The sequence below is a fragment of the Dysidea avara genome, chromosome 5, assembly GCF_963678975.1.
Source record: "Dysidea avara chromosome 5, odDysAvar1.4, whole genome shotgun sequence".
Taxonomy (NCBI): domain Eukaryota; kingdom Metazoa; phylum Porifera; class Demospongiae; order Dictyoceratida; family Dysideidae; genus Dysidea; species Dysidea avara.
The window spans coordinates 4,868,332-4,888,092 of NC_089276.1; the positions used below are offsets into that span (position 1 = coordinate 4,868,332).

The window sequence follows — 19,761 nt, forward strand, 5'->3', positions numbered from 1 at the left end:
GTCCAGTGGAGACTCTTCATTGTTATGAACGAGCCACGGCTTCTCTACGGCCTGAGGATACTAGCAAATTGTTTGTGGCTATTGTTAAGCCTCATAAGCCTGTCGCTTCATGCACTATTGCTTGATGGTTACGGGAAACATTAAAGCTAGCAGGTATTGATGTATCAATTTTTGCAGGTCATTCAACTAGAGGAGCTTCCACATCAGCAGCCGCAGGAGCTGGTGTTACAACTGCTGATATTATGAAAGCTGCAGACTGGAGCACAGAGTCAGTTTTCAGGAGACATTATTATCGTCCATCCCATGATGCTTCCTTTGGTAGAGCAGTGTTATCTACATCATCTCCCGGTGAGACCTAACCTTACAGTATTCATGGTAGCTGTCTTATTTGGGATTGAGATGGGCTCGACTTCACCTTGTTGGAACTACAAACAACACCATTGATATGTGAGACTGAGCCTTCTGAAATATAATTTCCAAATGGCTCAGATCACGAAGTGATTGCATGCTATTTGGGATTATATGAAGAAGGCGAAGTCGAGCATATCGATGGTCCCACCCACCCTTCCCTGACCAAACCAAATTGGTTCGCTAATTCAAAGGTCGAAGGTGTGAGGTGTGGTGGGTATTTATAAGAGTTTTTCATGCGCATGCGTAGAATAGCACGTGGCACGCATGCCCATGTATTAGTAACTACTAACAGCTGGTAATAATAGGAACTAGGTCAAACACCATTGATATGCTCGACTTCGCCTTCTTCATATAATCCCAAATAGCATGCAATCACTTCGTGATCTGAGCCATTTGGAAATTAAAGTGAAGAACAAAGAAAAACATGTTATATATTATATTCTAAAATCAGCCTTTTATGAATGGTTGATATTTTGCATGCTCAGAAGGTTGCACAAAAACTTGCTCCATAACATACGCAAGTTTGTTTGTTCAAGCACACAAACTCACACACAAATATGCAGTCTATATATACAAGTACATATTTATGGTAATAAAACATATAATGAAAACCATCTTGCCTTATATTATAAAACCACCATGCTTTACTATTGCCTAATTTGGTAATATATGCACTCCACACCCTCACACGAAATGACCAGACCACACAAACACACAAAACCATATGCACAAAATCATAATAAACTGGTAGCATTGTGCCTCTCTGTAGGGTAGACTTTAGCATAGTTAGCATTGGGTATATAAGTTATTGTCAGTACTGAGTCTTTTGTGGTAAATGTTCTTACATGATCCAAACACTACTGCAAACATCTAATACACACACACACACACATACTTACATCAATATATGATGCGTAGATATAATCGGTGTCTTTGCCTTTACCAGAGATCTGTAGCGATTTCACCCTTGCATAGTCATCTGTAAATAGTCAATAATGCAACAAGTAATTTCATAACAGATGTGTTACATCTACATAACATAGCCTGGGGATTCAGAGAACAGTGTTAGTCACGCAGGAGATCATGTGATCTCAATACCATACCATATTAGGTAGTGATGAGGTCATGTGATGTCAGCCAGTATGATCAATAACATGTTGATTGTTGAGGTGTATGTGGTATGGACCAGTGAACATCCGTAGTACCACTTTAACATGTCACTTAAGGGTGTGCTAGGTTATGGGATGACCCGTCCTATCTGGACATAATCATTTGCATACTGTAGGGTATGTGTAATACTGGGATGTTTGTACTAATGTGTATAAGTGGGATATTGTGTACAGATATAGTATGTGTAGGCAGCAAAGCCAAGTAATTAAAGCACTTGCCTGGTAATCAATAGGTTCCAGCTAAGTTTGATGTCCAGTCTTCCCTGAGCAAGAAACATTGCTCCAGTCTACCTAGCTGTTAATTGGGGACCTGGTGTTAACTGGGGAAGCAGCCCACCCACCTGTGACATCAATGGATACCTGCTAAACCATCTGGCCAATGGACACTGAGTAACCAATTTTAATTAAGACCATCCCCTGAGGGCAGATAGGCCGTGGACAATAGTGGGGGCTGGAGTCTGCTGTCAAGTAGCTTCGTGTTGTGCTAAGTGTATTCATAGGGTATTCTCTCTTTATACAAAGCTAAAAACAGAAACCAGCACTACTGTCAAGACTGAGGAGTGATTGCCTAAATTATAATTATTGCAAGCAGGACTTGAACACTTGTAATGTGTGTTATTATTATATGATGTCATCATTATGTACACGTGATATAATGTATAAAAGTGTACACTCTGTTTAAATTATTACTAGTCTTATGTGAGCCAAAACGAAGCGAGTTATCCCTCCGAAACGATTGGTCCTTCTGTCTTCGTTACAGTTAGTGCTGTGACCAGGATTCTGGGCGATGTCCGGACCAATAAGTAAGATAATAGGATCCACTAAGGCCTGTCTACAGCAGTACATTGAGTCAGCGAACGGTTTGTTAGAGAATAAACCCAAGGAACAGGAACTGGACGAATACGAGAGTGAAGTAGAAGATTTTCTGAACAGGCTCACGACTAACGTTTCGTTGCTAGAAAAATGCAACAAAGACTGGTCGAATGTTCTTAAGGAAGCGAAAGGTGACGCGAAGGCTATTGAAGAGAAAGAGTATTCTCGAGCGACAGATGGCGAAACTGGAATTATTGAACTCATGTTTGCCGCCAATGAAGTGATATCCAGATTGAAAGCAAGAGTAACATTAATCTCAAGGAAGAGAGAACAAGCCAACTACCAGAAAATGCTCACCTCAACACAAACTAACCTTCAACCTATAATTGACCATGCAACTACATGGGAAGTACAAGCTGCGACCTTGACCTCTTCTTCATCAGGTGATACCTTTACAGTAAACAATCCACAATTATCAGTACATCTTCCGAAGTTGCATTTGCTGATATTTGATGGAAATTTGTTAAAGTGGCCAGAATTTTGGGATATTTTTCATTCATCCGTTCATAAGCAGAAGATACCAAATGTGTCAAAGTTCAGTTATCTCAAAGGAACTCTCCGAGGTGTTGCCTTTGTTGCAATTTCAGGCATCTCTGTAACTGATGAGAACTATGATGTAGCACTCAAACTTTTAAAGGAGAGATTTGGAAGTAAGAAATCAATAGTTGAAGTGCTTTATGCCAAATTACAGAATCTTCCAACCTCTTCGTGCAAGTTCAGTGACATTCAGTACACTCACAATAATATTGAGAGAATATTAAGACAGTTGGAGTCACAAGGTGAGACAGTTGACAATCAGAGGATGCTGGTTTACCAGATTTTGAGCAAGTTCCCTTTGGAAGTCATTTTAAAGTTGGAAAGCACAAAACAATGTGATGAAGAATGGACAATGGACATATTGAGAAAGTTATTGAGTCGATATGTGATTGTTCAAGAGAATGCTTATCGAAGAGTGGCTAATGCCAAAGGAAGGAATTATGATTATCGACCTGTAAGACATGAAGGAGGACAAAAGGAGAGTCAATCCTTGTCCAGAGGTGGTAAGCAGTTATTGAATCAAGCATCTGTTGACACTTTTACTACTAATGTACAGAGAAGAGGTAGAAGTCCTAGTTGTGTGTTCTGCAGAGGTGATCACTTTAATGATGAATGTGACAGAGCTAAAACACTTGCTGAATGTAAGCAAAAACTGATAACTCAGGGTCGTTGTTTTCTTTGTTTTAAGGTTGGATACACATTTACTGATTGTTCATCACATCAGAGATATGGTTGTTATTATTGTGGGAAAAAACAACACCATAATCGAGCTATATGCCCACAAAGATTTGGTGATGGTGAAGTGAGAAAGAATGTTGTTCCTGACCATGATGTTGGTAATGTAGTAACAGAGGGGAGTCAAGATAAGCCTACTGAAACTCTTAATGCAAGTGTAGGCACTGATCAAGCTTTAATTGCTTCTGGAGAAAAAGTCTTGTTACAGACAGCAGTTGTTCCTGTTCAGACAGCAGATGGATCAGCAACCATTATGGCAAAAGTTTTGTTAGATAGTGCAAGTCATCGTACCATCATAACTGACCAGCTGGCTAAGAAGTCGAAGTTAACTTGTGATCGTGAGGAGTTACTGACTATATCGACCTTTGCTGCAAGGACACCTCAGCAGGTAAACACCTTTGTTGTCCACTTTAATGTGATAACTAAAAACAATTCATGTTTACCACTTCATGCTATGTGATAAATAAGATTATAGGCCCAATACAAAGGGGCCCAATACAGCCATCAGATCTAGAGTTTTTGCTATCAATTTCTCCAGAGAAAATGGCTAACACTGTTCCCAAGGATGTAGAGCCAGTGAATGTTGACCTCTTAATAGGATCTGATTATTTTTGGACCATCTTGGGTACTGAGAAGTTGACACTTCCATCAGGATTGTTTTTGATATCCTCAAAGATAGGATATATTCTTACAGGAAAGTACAGTATCAGAAGTTGTCAACAACATGTTTCAAGTTGTCTTGTGATGACAGAGGTTAATAAGATGTTACCGGAAATGAGTATGGTTTCATGTTCTGATGATTCAGTTGCTTGTATTGAGGACTTTTGGAGATTGGAAACAATTGGAATCAGTGATCCATTGGACATAACTGATGATGATAAAGCTCTTGAAAGATTTAATTCCTCAATTTGTTTTGAGGATGGTAGGTATCAGATACGGTGGCCATGGAAATATGAGAACTTGGATATTTCTGAAAACTTGGATATTGCAGTTGGTAGACTTAGATCTTTGGCAAGACGTTTTCAGAAGGATAGAAATCTACTTGAGAAATATGACGAAGTTATTTCTAGTCAAGTTAAGCAAGGAATAGTGGAGAAGGTCACTACTGATACAAGGACAAGTCAACAATGCCATTATCTTCCTCATCATCCAGTGATGACACCAGCTAAGAGTACAACCAAACTGCGTATTGTATATGATGCTTCAGCCAAAGCAAGGAGGGGAGAGAAGAGTTTAAATGAGTGTCTTCACAGAGGCCCTGTGTTATTACCAGACTTGTGTGGTATCCTGCTTTGTTTTAGGATCCAGCCAATTGTCATGCTTGCTGACATCGAGAAAGCCTTTTTGCAGGTTGGTATCCAGGAGATGGACAGAGATGTAACAAGGTTCCTCTGGTTTAAGAACTTACAAAGCTTAGAAGTGGTTGAAGAAAATCTGGATGTTTACCGATTTTGTCGAGTTCCGTTTGGAATTATTTGTAGTCCCTTTTTGTTGGGAGGCACAATCAAGTATCATTTGAAGACGATTGGCACACCTGTTGCTTCACAGATTAGTGAGAACATCTATGTTGATAATGTCCTACTTGGAGCTGGTACTGTGAAAGAAGCTCACAGGATTTATTTCGAGTCAAAGAACATTTTTAGAAAGGCATCTATGAATATAAGGGAGTGGATCTCCAATTCATCTGAATTCCTTAGTTTGTTACCGGAGACTGAAGTTGTCAAAGGAAGTGTTGTTAAGACCTTTGGCATGCCATGGAATTACAAAGAAGATAACCTACAAGTTGGAGGAGTTAATTTTAGTAATTCGGATGTCATTCCTACAAAAAGGGAGGTATTGAAAGTAGTGGCTAAGGTTTTTGATCCATTGGGTCTTGTTACTCCGGTAACATTTTATGGAAAGGTGTTTCTTCAAGTACTGTGGATGGAGAGTGTGTCATGGGATGAGCCTTTGTCAGAAGAGTTATGTAAGAGATGGAATGAAATATTGACTGAATTGAGACTGCTGTCTACTCTTAAGATAAAGAGATGTGTTGCCAATGTGGACACTACTGAACGGTATAAGCTGCTTGTGTTTTGTGATGCATCAATGAAATCTTATGCAGCTGCAGTGTATCTTCGTGTGGAGAAACAGGGTTCTGTCAAGGTAAACCTTATCTTTTCAAAGATGAGATTGGTTTCAAAGGGTACCCATAAGATGAAAGGAAATATTACACTTCCTAGACTGGAGTTACTCGCTGTTAACATTGGAATACGAACAGCAAATTTTGTTGCTAGAGAGTTGAAATTGCCATCATTGAGACGGATTTTGTGGACAGATTCAACATGTGTTTTACATTGGTTAAAAACCAACAAGCCGTTGCCCACCTTTGTTGAGAATAGAGTGAAAGAAGTGTTAAAGGAATCTGATGTTATTTTTCGATATGTACCATCTGACCAGAACCCTGCTGATTTTCCTACTAGAGGTCTGAAGTTAAGGAAGCCAAATTATGGTGGAATGGGCCTACATGGCTTAAAGATGGAGAGAACATCTGGCCAGAATGGTGTATACCTCAACTGACACCCGAGATTTTACAAGAACTGGAATGTGGGGTTCCAAGAGCTTTGTATGAAATGACTTCAGTCATTAGTCATGATGTTGACAATGTAAACTCGATTTGTGGAATGGATGAATAGAAGTTTTCCTCCTTGAGAAGACTTTTGAGAGTTACTGTTTATTGTTTAAAGTTTATTAGGAGAAGAATCTGGCTTACTTTGACACAGTCGATTAGGGAATCAATTGAAAGGAGGTGTAAGTTACTGTACTTTGTGTTGAGTTCATTGTCTGATGGACAGTCAGTTTGGGCAAGTGATTTGCAGGTAGCAACATTGTTGTGGGTGTCTGTTGTTCAGAAGCGAAGGTTTGCTGATGTACTGACAGAAGCGAAGGTTTGCTGATGTACTGACTGCTATTGCGAAAGATAGAAAACACTGTTTGATACACCAGCTTGGTTTGAAGTTAGATGTCTATGGAGTGTTACGATGTTATGGACGATTTCTAAATGCTGAAACTACTGACAGTTTCAAATGTCCAAAGTTACTACCACGGCATGAAGTATTTACACGGTTACTGATTAAAGAAGTGCATGAACGCTTGATTCATGCTGGAGTTGCACATACTCTTTTACAAATCCGTGAGGAGTATTGGATACCTCAGGGTCGAGTAGCAGTAAGAAGTGTTTTATCATGTTGCATGATCTGTCGTAGACACGAAGGTGCCGCCACTGATGCCCCCTTGGCCCTGTGAGAGAGTGGCTAGATCTGATCCTTTTCAATTTACTGGACTTGATTACTTGGGGCCAGTGTATGTTAAGGAGGGAAGTCAGTTACATAAGGTTTGGGTGTGTTTATTCACATGCCTAACTGTTAGAGCTGTACATTTGGAGTGGGTATTGGGTTTGACGGCTGAGCAGTTTCTAAATTGTTTGAGAAGATTCATTTCACAATGAGGAAAGCCTGATTCAATTATTTCAGATAATGCTCCTCAATTCAAGCTTACAAATACAGTGATAAATCAACAGTGGAGGAGAGTTTTTACAGACAAGGACTTGTTAAGTTATGTTTCTAGTGAGGGTATCAGATGGAGCTTTACTACAGCTTTGGCCCGGCCTTTATGAACGGTTAGTTGGGATGGTTAAGCGATGTTTACGGAAAGCTTTGGGAAGAAAACATTTTACTTTGGATCAACTAGCTACCTTGCTGACAGAGATCGAGGCAGTACTTAATTCGAGGCCACTAACATATGTGTAAAGACTTTCAGTCGGGCTTTACGTTGACACTGTCACATTTTTGGTTACTAACAGGAAGCTGGGTCTTCCATCCACAGAAGATAGTTATCATACAGATGAGGATTATCAACCTAACAGAGATACTGCAACACAATTGTTTACGACTTGGAAGAAAGGCCAGAAGTATATGGATTTGTTTTGGAAGGTTTGGAGGGAGGAGTATTTACTGAGTCTCCAAGAAAATTTACCTATCTATCACAAAAATTCAAGACACTCAACATTAAGAGTTCCTAGAATAGATGACATAGTATTGGTGAAAGATGATAACATCCCTAGATGTAGTTGGAAACTAGGTAAAGTTCAGAAGTTGATAACTGGACGTGATGGTCAGATTAGATCAGCAGAGGTTCTTTTACCAAGTGGTGGTGTGATTGCTAGAGCTATATGTCATCTTTATCCACTGGAATTGCCTAGTAAACCAGATGAACAGGTAACTATGATGGACAATAGAAGATCTGAGGCTGATGTTACTGAAAATGATGATATCAATAACCAGGAACAATATTCTACTAAACATGATAAGAAAAGGAAGGCTCATTTGATCGCCCGACAACGAATACATAAATGTTTGAGGGATAACCCAACTTCTATTTTATTTGCTCTCCCGGAAGGATGTCAAGACTGAGGAGTGGTTGTCTAAATTATAATTATTGCAAGCAGGACTTGAACACTTGTAATGTGTGTCATTATTATATGATGTCATCATTATCTGCACGTGATATAATGTATAAAAGTGTACACTCTGTTTAAATTATTACCAGTCTTATGTGAGCCAAAACGAAGCAAGTTATCCCTCCGAAACGATTGATCCTTGGCGTCCTTCTGTCTTCGTTACAACTACCCAGTGAACCATTACTGGGATACTTGTGTACTACAAGTCAGTGCACTCCTGCTAGTAATCTGCAGAAGACTAGTGTGGGCATTCAAAGTCACCCACCATGCAAGACACAAACAGTCAGTGTTGTTAACACCAGAGGGAGGGGAAGGAAGGGTTGGGGAGGTAGTCCATCGGATGATCCTAAGCAGTGTAAGTAATGTGAGGGTTTGTTTTTTGCAATTGTACATGCCACACTTCTAGTTCTCACAACAGACCATATTTACATGGTTAACTGCCGTACCTTCGCACTTGAGTGGTGTCACGATCGATTTGGAAATAAGGGCTTCAACATCATTTTCAAACATTGAGTGGTCAAATTTGAATAGTTACAACTATTTTATGGACTAATGTAATAAACACCACAGCGTTTATATGGTATACACACAGCCACTTTGAAATCCAATATACCTTTTACTTGTGAAGTAAAATTAAGTGTCATAGAAAGGCACCTAATATGTTGTACTAAGTAAATTCTTGATGATAGTACAAAGGTTTGTCGGTTGGTAAGTTTGTATTTCATACTACAGCAGAAAAATGGGTCAATTCAGAGGGACAGTTTTTCACAAAAACATGGTGCTTTATCTTACAAGAATATATTCAAAGGTAAAACTTAAAAAGAAAAATTATAGTGTAGAGTATTGGGTGAAAGTCCACTGGGTAAGAACCATACATGACATGAGTTTTAAAAGTGATTGTTCAATTAGAGTATTAAATGTACAGCCTGTATATATGTGTGTTCTATTAGAGTATTAAATTGCATAATTGTTTAGCTTATGTATTTTCTATGGAGCCTTTCAACTTAGTACTTTAAGTTCAAGATACACAGTCATCCAATCGTATGTATATAGACCAGCAGTTTAGGTTGTGAACTAACTGACATCAATGTGGCTGCTGCTCTGCTACTGTGGCTAGTAGACTTCAACAGCAGCAACAGTCTGAATAAATACTGTACAAAGTAGGACAAAGCTGTAGGTATGGTCTAAACCAAACAAACAGAGAAGCACACCACATTGTACTGTATATCATGGACTCTTTGACAATGTCCTGGTTATAAAGAAACTTTAGGACCATTACCAGGTGTCCAGATTGCACACATGGGTGTAAAGTGTTCACATTAACAGGTAATACACTCACAAGGATTGATATTAAGGTATCTATTCTTAGCCACATTAGCTGACATCATGGCAGCTTCACAGGTGAACTTTGGTTGGTCACTGATGGTCTAGAGGGGGGGGGGGGGTACATGATGGATACAGTTCACTGGTATGAGATATTGTTAACTTACTCCATATTCTGTCTCAAAACTAAAGTCACAATCTTTGTGCATTCCTTGAACGTAAGCAGAAAACTTGCTCACTGCAATCGGCTCCATTCTCTGCTTCACTACATGGTAAAATGTTATATATGGAGATGCACACAAAGACTCCAAGAAGAGGATGTACACACACACACACACACACACGCAAACACTCACACAAACAAACACACACAGAGTCGCATGCACACTTATGCACACACATAGAGATACAGTACACACCACACACACAAACACACATACCACACACATAAACACAAACACTAATAATACAACTGATACTAACTATTGTCATCCAATGGTGTCATAGGTGTATCAGCAGGAGAGGCTGGTACTGTACTTCCATTCTTCTTTGATAACAATGAGTTCTTACTGGACAATGAGCTGTTGTCATTTCGTGCAGAACTATGGTGTCTTGATGCCACCTGAGCTTTATCACTCCTACGATGACTGGAGAAGTAGCAATACAGGTATGCAATTCTATCTATATGCAAAACTCAAGTTAGGCTATGGATCAGTAAGATGAAATCACAAAAATGCTATAACTTTAAAGGCATACCAGAAGAAAATATACTCATTCTTAAAATCTAGTTGTGCAAAATGCTACTTAGATTAGTCACTTGACTGCATGCATCATCAGATGTTGATTTTCCATCAAAAGAGGTGGCTGATCCAGGACCTGACAAGTAACACTGAGGATATTTCATACAAGAGGTAGGAGCAAGGGGTTGTGGCAATCATTTACATGCAGCTGAAACCTGAATGCAGTGACTGTTTTATTAGAGCATTTGACTGTTTTATCAGTGTACTGTGCTCATTTTATAAGCAAAAACCTCTGGTCGGGTGGAGAGAGTTCTTTGGTAGAGCCTTCTGTAAAGCTAGGCTTAGTTTTGGTTTTGTAGTGTCTAACATTCAAACTACACTAAATACTCTATTAGAACATACACAATTTCTGTTATGACAGTATTTCAAAGCTCCTAGAACTGGTCATGCATTTGTACAATATGTGGCTACTATTTAGCTTATGCATAAAAGGAATCTTCAGACACTAGGTTTTTTCAGTATTCATACACAACAGCTCATTCCCCTTATGGAGATATCAAGCCTTCCTAACAAATTACACTACAGTAGGGCCTTCAGTATCTGAACACACCTGTGTGCCAGCTGAATCACAAAAGTGTTCAGATAAGTGAATTTGTTCGGATAAATGAAGCCAATTGATTTATATACAGAGCTCTGTTGAACTATTCTAATAGAACATACACCTGTGACAAAAACCCTAATAGAACAATCACTGCTACTGTTCAGATAATTGAGGTCCTACTGTACATGCAATATCAAGGGTGGTGTCCTATCAATGTGTTTGTGTGCACACTAATTGAATATGGCTATATTAAAGGTAACATATGTAGAGGGATGGTACATGTGTAGCAATATGTTTCCATGTATGTTTTTAGAAAGCCTTTAAAACTGAATTGTATAAACATACGCGCATGCATATTAACCATAGTACACCTACTCTAGAAGCTAGTCTATTTCTATGAAAAGCTAGCACAGAAAACATCTGGTATCCTTTGATTATATTTTGTTGGCACTGCTAAAATTTTGATAGAGCAAATGAAAACAGCTGGTGCTTGTCAACACCACTTAATGGTTTGTCAACAAAATACCAGATGGTTTTTGACAAATATCTCCATCCCATATGCATGCCCCACACAAGAAGAAAATGCTTGGCTTGCAAGACTATTAAATTAATTATAAGAGAAGGGTGTTAAAAATTACACATCGTAATGTTGACAAATATTCTAATTGAACAGTCATTTTTGACATTCAGACAATTAATGCTTCAGTTAATTGTTCCCTAACCATCACATACAACTTCACACACACACACACACACACACACACACACACACACACACACACACACACACACACACACACACACACACACACACACACACAAACATCACCACAAGGTCACATACCTCAATGCTAATAGTATTAATACTAACAGTAATACTACTAGTATCAGTAGACCAGTTACTACTCCTCCAATGATGGGACCGGCTGAAGATGATGATGAGTCAGTGTTTATCACCACCACTATGACAATGAGAAGAGAACAACAGTAAATGACACTAAAACAGCACTTCACTAGAGAAATAGTACTGTACTTTTAGAGGAGGCACTGTATGTGTAGTTTGTGATATTTCATGTACACATCAATGTCAAATAACTCTACTGGATATAAGGCATTAAAAGTTCTCCCACAGATATACCGTATAACAGGAATGATTCGTGGAAGAAAACATTCGCGATTTTTGCGATTTTAGATGCATTCACGAATGTTTCTTGCAAAATTTTTCTTGTGAATGTTTTCTTGCAGTCCCCCTCAGTCCACTTTTGACTAACTTGTTGCATTAACTACAGTTAACAAATTTACGTACGCACTGTTACCAGTAGAGTACAAGTATACATGCATCAAACTGTTCCTTGAAGCCAGTCACTTCCTTTCCAGCTACAACACTGTTCAGTCTGTTGACCCTAGTGACTATTTGCTTCCCCAGTTAATACCAGGTATCCAATTAAATAGTTGAGTGGACAGCAGCAATGTGAGTATTGTAAACAACAGCATCACTGAGCATTTAACCTGGTAACCAGGCCAGTACACCCATGTACACACACATAGTTGTAATAGTCTGAACCATGAAGACTCATTTCATATGCATATTATGCACAAACTCATACATGTTAACATCTTGTGTCACTGTCATACACTGCAACATAGTCAGGGGCGTATGCAGAAATGTTGAAAAGAAGTTTCCATTACAGCTAAGTGACTGTTATATTAGAGTAGTTTATATTACCTGACTGCTCTATTAGAGTATCTTGATCTTTTCACCAAAATCATAATTCAGAACAATGCTATAGGTGTTGCTATCATGTTCAAACTATTATATTTAACATTTAAAATGTGTCCTGTTCCATGATAGATCCAGATTCTGGAAACCTGAAGTTTCAATTTCTTAATGTTTCAAGTGGTGTGTAAAATCCAAGGGGTTTCCTGAAACCTCTAGAAACCCCCCTCGGTACGCCCCTGATAGTATCCAGTGTAATGTATGTACCACTACAACCCATACCAGCACTAGAGAATAAATCACAAACACAAATCATGTCTACAATGCCATTTGAGCATACTATATATATGAAGGATAAAAATTTGGTGAAGTTGTGGAATTTCAAGGAAATTTGCCAAACTTTATATAAATTCACCAGTGGCTTGTGAATACAACATTTTTCAATCATGCATATAATCTATCAATCACGTGAGTCTTGTGTGTTCCAAGAAACATTTAACATCACACACATCATTTCATACACATTTCTATTCAGCCACAATATAGAGTTCTGTTACAAATGAATACATACGTACATACATATTACACTACCACACACACACACAGAGTACACACTCAAACTATACACAGCATCTCCATTTATAATCTTCTCTGTATTGTAGTCTTTTGCAAGAAGGTCCCCAGGAGGATGGATAGATAAGGGACAATAGCTAAACAGTAAGACATGGAGTAAACAGCAGTAAAGTAAATGTGTATGCATGCTGTAAGCCCTGTTGTTGTTGTGGCTTGCAATGCCAATACCATGGAACCCAGGGGTGCCACTATGAGGAAGTTAGTATGTGTACATGCACATACACACGCATGCGTGCACATTATACTACGCACAAATACACACACATACCCACACGAGCATACACCTACACATGCATACATGCACCCACGTGTACACATGCACATGCACTGCACTGCACTACACACACAAACACATCAGACTAACCTACAACGCACCACCACAGGGAGACCATTTGATGAATAATTCTCATGGACTTTCTTGATGAAGGAGATCAAAGCAGTAGCAAACTGTGGCATGCCATGATCAGGCTAACTGGTGAAGAAGAAATGCTCCACTTCTATAGGAACCTCGGATGACTGCTGAGGCTACAATAGAAAGGACACAATGATGTATGAGTGTAAACTAAATCAGTGTGTATGTATGTACAGTGTATGTACATTGTGCATGTTAGAGTACAATAGCACACTGGATATAATAAACCATTAGATAGATAAATTAATGTTGACACAAATTCTGCTACTGTACATAGTACAGGCTTAGACACAACACATCAACTACACACATTGTAAAGTGTTTATTCTTACATACATCAGTGACTTCATGCGTTAAAAGTTGAGGCATTAAAACTTGAAAAAGGAGGCAATATGTGCCCACATTCCTAGGCTCAATCACATATTCTTGCCTGTGTGTAGCTTTATTTGAACTTAACGTGTAAAAGAAATTATTGTACTCACTTCGACCATAAAGGCACAATTGAAGTTACATTTGACATGCACTATTCTTGAAGCAGGTGATCACTGTTGTTCCCAGCAAAAACAACAAAAACATAGACTTTGTTGCTACCACCAGCCTTACTCTCACGCTTGTGTCTCTCATTGCAAGGCCAGAGGAGATGGTCCGGTTGGTCAGGCCCGAGCCGGACCAATAATCTGGAGAACCATCTAGCTGACCAGCTCAAACTATATCACTCATGCAATCTGGACGATCACATCTGCATTGAACATTAGAAGACAAATTTCAAGGCTTTCTATCTTATACCAAGGACTACACAATTCAGTTTCACTAGAAATACCTACCTGTATTACAGCCACTACCACCACACCCTTCACTAGATTTCAACATTATTTTCACTTCAATATACCTACTGCTAGAACTAATCATTATCATAATAGTTACTTTCTAAAATCCTTTCGTGATTGGAACTTACTACCCATTTCTGCTATCGAAGCTGCTACTCTAGATAATTTTACTAATCAACTACGTAAGTTATTAATTGTATAACTATATTATCGTAACTTTTCTTTTTTTCTTTTTATTGTAATATATGCACTATAACTCACTGATTGATTATAACTAGCAATTATATGTATGTACTGTATGCTGTAACTTATTAATTATGAATAGTAATTGTAATCAACACATGCACTGTTTATTATTAGTAATTGTAACATACACATTGTAACATACATACTTTAACTTATTGATTGTAACGTGTTCTGTGATTTACATCCTAGGCAAACCAGCTGTGCTGCCTGCCTAGTAATTAATAATAAAGAATAAAGAATCTGCATGTACCTGTGTACATTCTATAGATGTTATTGAAAATGCACGACACAAGTAGTTACTTAGTCTCAGCCTAACTAAAGCACAAAACTACACGTATAGTACCTCGCAATTACCTTACAGTACAGCATAGCATTCGTATCGTTTTGTACAGAAGTGATTGTAGGTTCTACGTACAGTATCACGTGTGCTGACAGTTGGCATTTATCACGTGTAAGGCAGGTGCCTTCTTTGATTATTATTATTATCAATTTACCACAGACCGGGAAGGACAAGTACAAAAGGTGTAAGCCTGTACAAGGTACTGTCCAGAATACAAAAATAACTACAAAATACAACATTACAAAACAAAGACAACATTACACAACAAAATACCAATACACGAAAGCAATACAACATTAACAATAAATTACTTAGAAAATGCCACAGAAGTGTTTATATGCAGCATGGCGAAAGGCAGTACGGGTTGCAATTCCCAAGATATCAATAGGCACTTGATTCCAGACAAAACATACCCATACAAAGTAAGAATACCTCCTAGCATTAATTGTTGACAGGGGTGGTACAAGAGAAAGAGAATGACTACGTGTAGCCAACGTGTTGTAAGTACAGTACTTCAGAAAAGGAATGGAACCATTGTGACGAATGTCCTGAAGAGTACAAACTGATAAATAGTCACGCCTGGAACACAAGGGAGGTAAATGCAACTTTTGATAACAGGTTTCATGGGGAAGAGACCAAGAACATGTGGTTGGGTTCCAACGACTACCACAAGCCCACCGTGCAGCACGTCTCTGGACAGCCTCCAACAAATGATTCTAAACCAGCACACTTATATCACAATTCAATCTTCATAAAATAATCATTAGCATTCCTTGGCTTGTCTTTCTTGGCTTCTTTTACTGGGCAAAGGGCTGGTAGTGACAAATCAGGTGGCTCATTCCGCGGCAAGAAGCTGTACACCCATACATTACATGGAGGCCATCTGGATGAGATTTAGAGCAGAAATCACTCCTCTTCAACTACCCTCTTGTCCTGTTGAGATACTGAGCAAACCCACATTGTGCCATTTTCGAATACTGGTTGGTCTCGTGACTGTCCACCAGTATATTTACGTGATGATCCGTTCACTTCATAAAAACCAGTATACTGCATTTTTGTAGCTTTTTATTATAGCTTTGTGAATTCACTGTATAGCTACAGCTAACTGCCTAGTCGATTAATTATATCCTAGCTAAAGGCTGGGTGGCCATGCTGCATGGGTTCCCTCTGCAATTTGGGGGAAAAGTTGCATTGCTACCTAGTTTTACTTTAAAATGTAGCATCAATTTTAAATTTTTAAGGCATTTCCAAGCCTTTAAATTGCAAAAATTCTGCAGCTCCTGGGGTTGCACCCCCAGACCTCCCTTGAACTTCTAATTGCTATAACTAAATGAACCATACGACAAGTTTCATGCTGTGTCCCCTGTATGTCAGGTCTACAAGTAGCTATACATAGTATAGACAGGGCCGCCCAGAGAAATTAAGGGGCCCAGGGCAAAGAGTTAAAGTGGGGCCCTTGACCCAAGTTGTAAGGTGAAGACCAAAAAAAAAAAAAAAGGTCACAACCTGCTGGCAATGACAATAACTACCCATCACCAACCATATCTCCTTAACTTATCTATAAGCTTGCTACACTGCTCCTCTGAAGAATACTGTGACTGCTCTATTAGAGTATTTAGATCTGACTGCTCTATTAGAGTATATCGATCTTTTAAACAGGTATTCAGGGGCCCTTCATGGGGCCTCCTGGGGCCCCTTTCAGGCTGGGACCCGGGGAAAAATGCCCCAGTTGCCCCCCCCCCCTGTGGGCGGCCCTGAGTATAGAAAGTCTGAAGAACAACAGATAGGCTTGAGCATATTTATATAGCTAGCTAGCTAGCAGTGAAATATCACTAAAATTGCATATCTGAGTGTGGCCGGGGCATGCCCCCAGACCCCCCCTAGTCTCGCGTGGCCAGGCCGCTTTTTTCTCTTTGTCTTTGGGTAGGGAGAAAAAAGGGTCTGGAACAGTTCGAATCCCACACTCGTCTTGGTACTCCCCGGATAATTGGGGGGTGTTAACCAAAGAAACGTGATGCGTTTTCAACTAGTAGCCGCTTGCGTCAATCAATTTCAAGCGCGTATTTGTAAACCTATCAGCATCTAAAGCTGCCTTTGAGGCGATAATAGATGGAATCGTTGTTAGCTTTTTAGGTAAGTTAAGTCTTTGTTTATTGTTGTGCTATGGCATTCTTGTTATAATGGAGTTTAAGCGCATGGGTTGCATATTATGACGTAGCCTCGTGACGTGTAAAGACGATTGCGGGATTCGAACTGTTCACCAGACCTTTTTTCTCCCTACCCAATGACAAAGAGAAAAAAGCGGTCTGGCCACGCGAGACTACAGACTCCCCTAGAATGCTCGTGCTTTGCACTTTGCAGAGTGTGCAGCAACTCCTCTCATTGGCATGTTTATAGTAGCAATTTCAACATTATAGTCAATGGCCTGACCAACTCAATTCTCCCTCCTCCGGCCCTGCATTGCCAGCTGCAGACAGTAGCATACACATTGTAGGTATTTAATGTTGTGAAAGGTTTTTCTCTTACAAAATTCGAAGCGTTTCCGCCAAAGAAGCAAGGCTGTAGCTGTAGCCAGTTTTCCGCTATATGGTTGACTGAACGCATCAGTGAGGCAGGCAGTAGAAAATTTGCTAAAATATTTATTTTTTAAATTTCGTATCACCTCGTCGGAAATGTTTCGGGTCATTCTGAAGACACATTCATATCAGAACAATTCAATATATTTTAATGTCATTCAGCTATAGTATGAAAATGTACTGTTGGGTCGCCCACGCACAAGAAGTGGTTGACAGTGAAAAAACAGTCTATAAGTATCATGCAACTGTTTAAATATATACGTTCTTTGATATTGTATATACATTAGTTTGCCAGTGATAGTTATAAACGGCGAACAGAATGTAATGAATTACCCGCCCACGCACAATTTGCGCCTTCGTTAAAATGGCCTTGCTCAAAGACGATTAAATGTCTAGGACGTAGTTTTCTGTATAAATACTTTGGTTTGTTTATCATGCTGTAAGATTGAGCTGCTGTGTTATGCTATAATAATATTAATGCTCATATTATTATTTTAATGATGTTTCTCATATCAAACAATTAAGCGACTTTAAAAAAAATTTTTTTCGTTCACAAGATACACCCGTCTACACTGGAAGCAGGTTTTCAAGGCTCTGTCATGGAGCGTCAGATAACTTTTAAACCTTTCCCCGGTTCTAGCAGGAATGGCCAAGATGACATCTACTTTCACGTAAAACGCAACAGCTTAATACGGCCTTTTTCATGGTACAAAGTAGGGGGTTTAACATTACACATAAAACCATTGGCAATGAAAATATTGGCTCACCCCAACAATCCAGGCGCGAACTTTTTAACTAATTCCGGTGATACAAGGCTAGATCACTCCTTGCTTGAATACTTCAGCTAGTTATACCGTTCGTGACGAACGTTATACATGATACAAATAATTTTATAAAAATCACTATCTCAATCCAATAGTCGCATACCCCGGCTGAGCACTAATTAGTAGTGAAGCGCGCGTTGTATTGCGTGGGCGAGTTGCAATGGATAAGCATTCCTTTCGTGAATGTTTAATTCATCAACTTTTCAATAGTCAATAGCCATTGTACATGTAATCAAATAAATATTAATTAAAAAAAAAAATTGTCAATATAAAACTTTCAAGTTAGCTGTTTGCAGATCTCCAGAATGTAAACCTGTGGAAAAAACGGTCACATTTTAATTGGTGAATTAAAAAAAAATCTTTATCACGCACGCACGCACGCACGCGCACACACACACACACACACTCACACTACACTACACTACATATTCACATAAAAATAAAACACTACAAGGTATAGTAAGGGTTGTTTACATTAGTTAATTTTGTGGTCCACCACATATAGCAACAAGGGAAATGTGTATCTGTGATCAAGAATTTAATTTAGATTCTAATATCATAATTAGATGGTCAGACTACCTTTGTCAAATAGAGATGAACTGACTTTTGGTAAAAAGCGAGGGGTAGCCAATGCCTTGGGACTCTTGTACACTATGTGAGAAATCTAATCAGAAATACACAAATATTTTAGAAACCAAATCCTAAATCCAAAATCACGTAAAAGTAATGGAGAAAGTGAGTTTAACAAAGCAGACAATGATCGATCACGAATAGCTAAAACAAGATGTAGATCAACAACTGTACAGGTAGTTACTAGTTAGCAATCTCACTAAATGCTTTTAAAATACATAAAGATTGGGACTCTCGTACACACCATTTGGGTGATTTGCGTGGGCGTTGGCAACCCCTCCGGTACACCATTTCGGTGTTTTGCATGGGCGTTGACTACCCCTCAAAAAAACAAAAACAAAAAGACTATACAGAAGATGAGCCCTGCACAGCTACGTGGGTTTCTTTGTACAAAGCATACACTCACCTTATTTGCACAGTGCCCAATCGTGATCATGGACGCTTCCACCTCCCACCGTGCACTAAAGTAATAGAAACATCATTAAAATAATAATAACATAAGCATTAATATTATTATAGCATAACACAGCAGCTCAATATTACAGCATGATAAACAAACCAAAGTATTTATACAGAACACTAAAACTACGTCCTAGACATTTAATCGTCTTTGAGCAAGGCCATTTTAACGAAGGCGCAAATTGTGCGTGGGCGGGCAATTCATTACAT

At 39.0% G+C, this 19,761-nt stretch overlaps 1 protein-coding gene across 1 annotated transcript in view; it reads right to left on the minus strand.

Moving 5' to 3' along the window:
- Positions 1 to 18,535, minus strand: part of LOC136256553 (receptor-type tyrosine-protein phosphatase alpha-like) — a 39,892-nt gene extending 21,357 nt beyond the window's left edge. The window contains exons 1-8 of the mRNA XM_066049531.1: positions 18,406 to 18,535; positions 13,602 to 13,762; positions 13,220 to 13,314; positions 11,732 to 11,849; positions 10,030 to 10,193; positions 9,714 to 9,811; positions 9,563 to 9,650; positions 1,311 to 1,390 (exon numbers count right to left, since the gene is read on the minus strand). Coding sequence (XP_065905603.1) covers positions 1,311 to 1,390; positions 9,563 to 9,650; positions 9,714 to 9,811; positions 10,030 to 10,193; positions 11,732 to 11,849; positions 13,220 to 13,314; positions 13,602 to 13,693 — 735 coding nt within the window. The 5' untranslated portion in view covers positions 13,694 to 13,762; positions 18,406 to 18,535. The remainder of the gene's footprint in view (positions 1 to 1,310; positions 1,391 to 9,562; positions 9,651 to 9,713; positions 9,812 to 10,029; positions 10,194 to 11,731; positions 11,850 to 13,219; positions 13,315 to 13,601; positions 13,763 to 18,405) is intronic.
- Between the last annotated feature and the right edge of the window lie 1,226 nt (positions 18,536 to 19,761).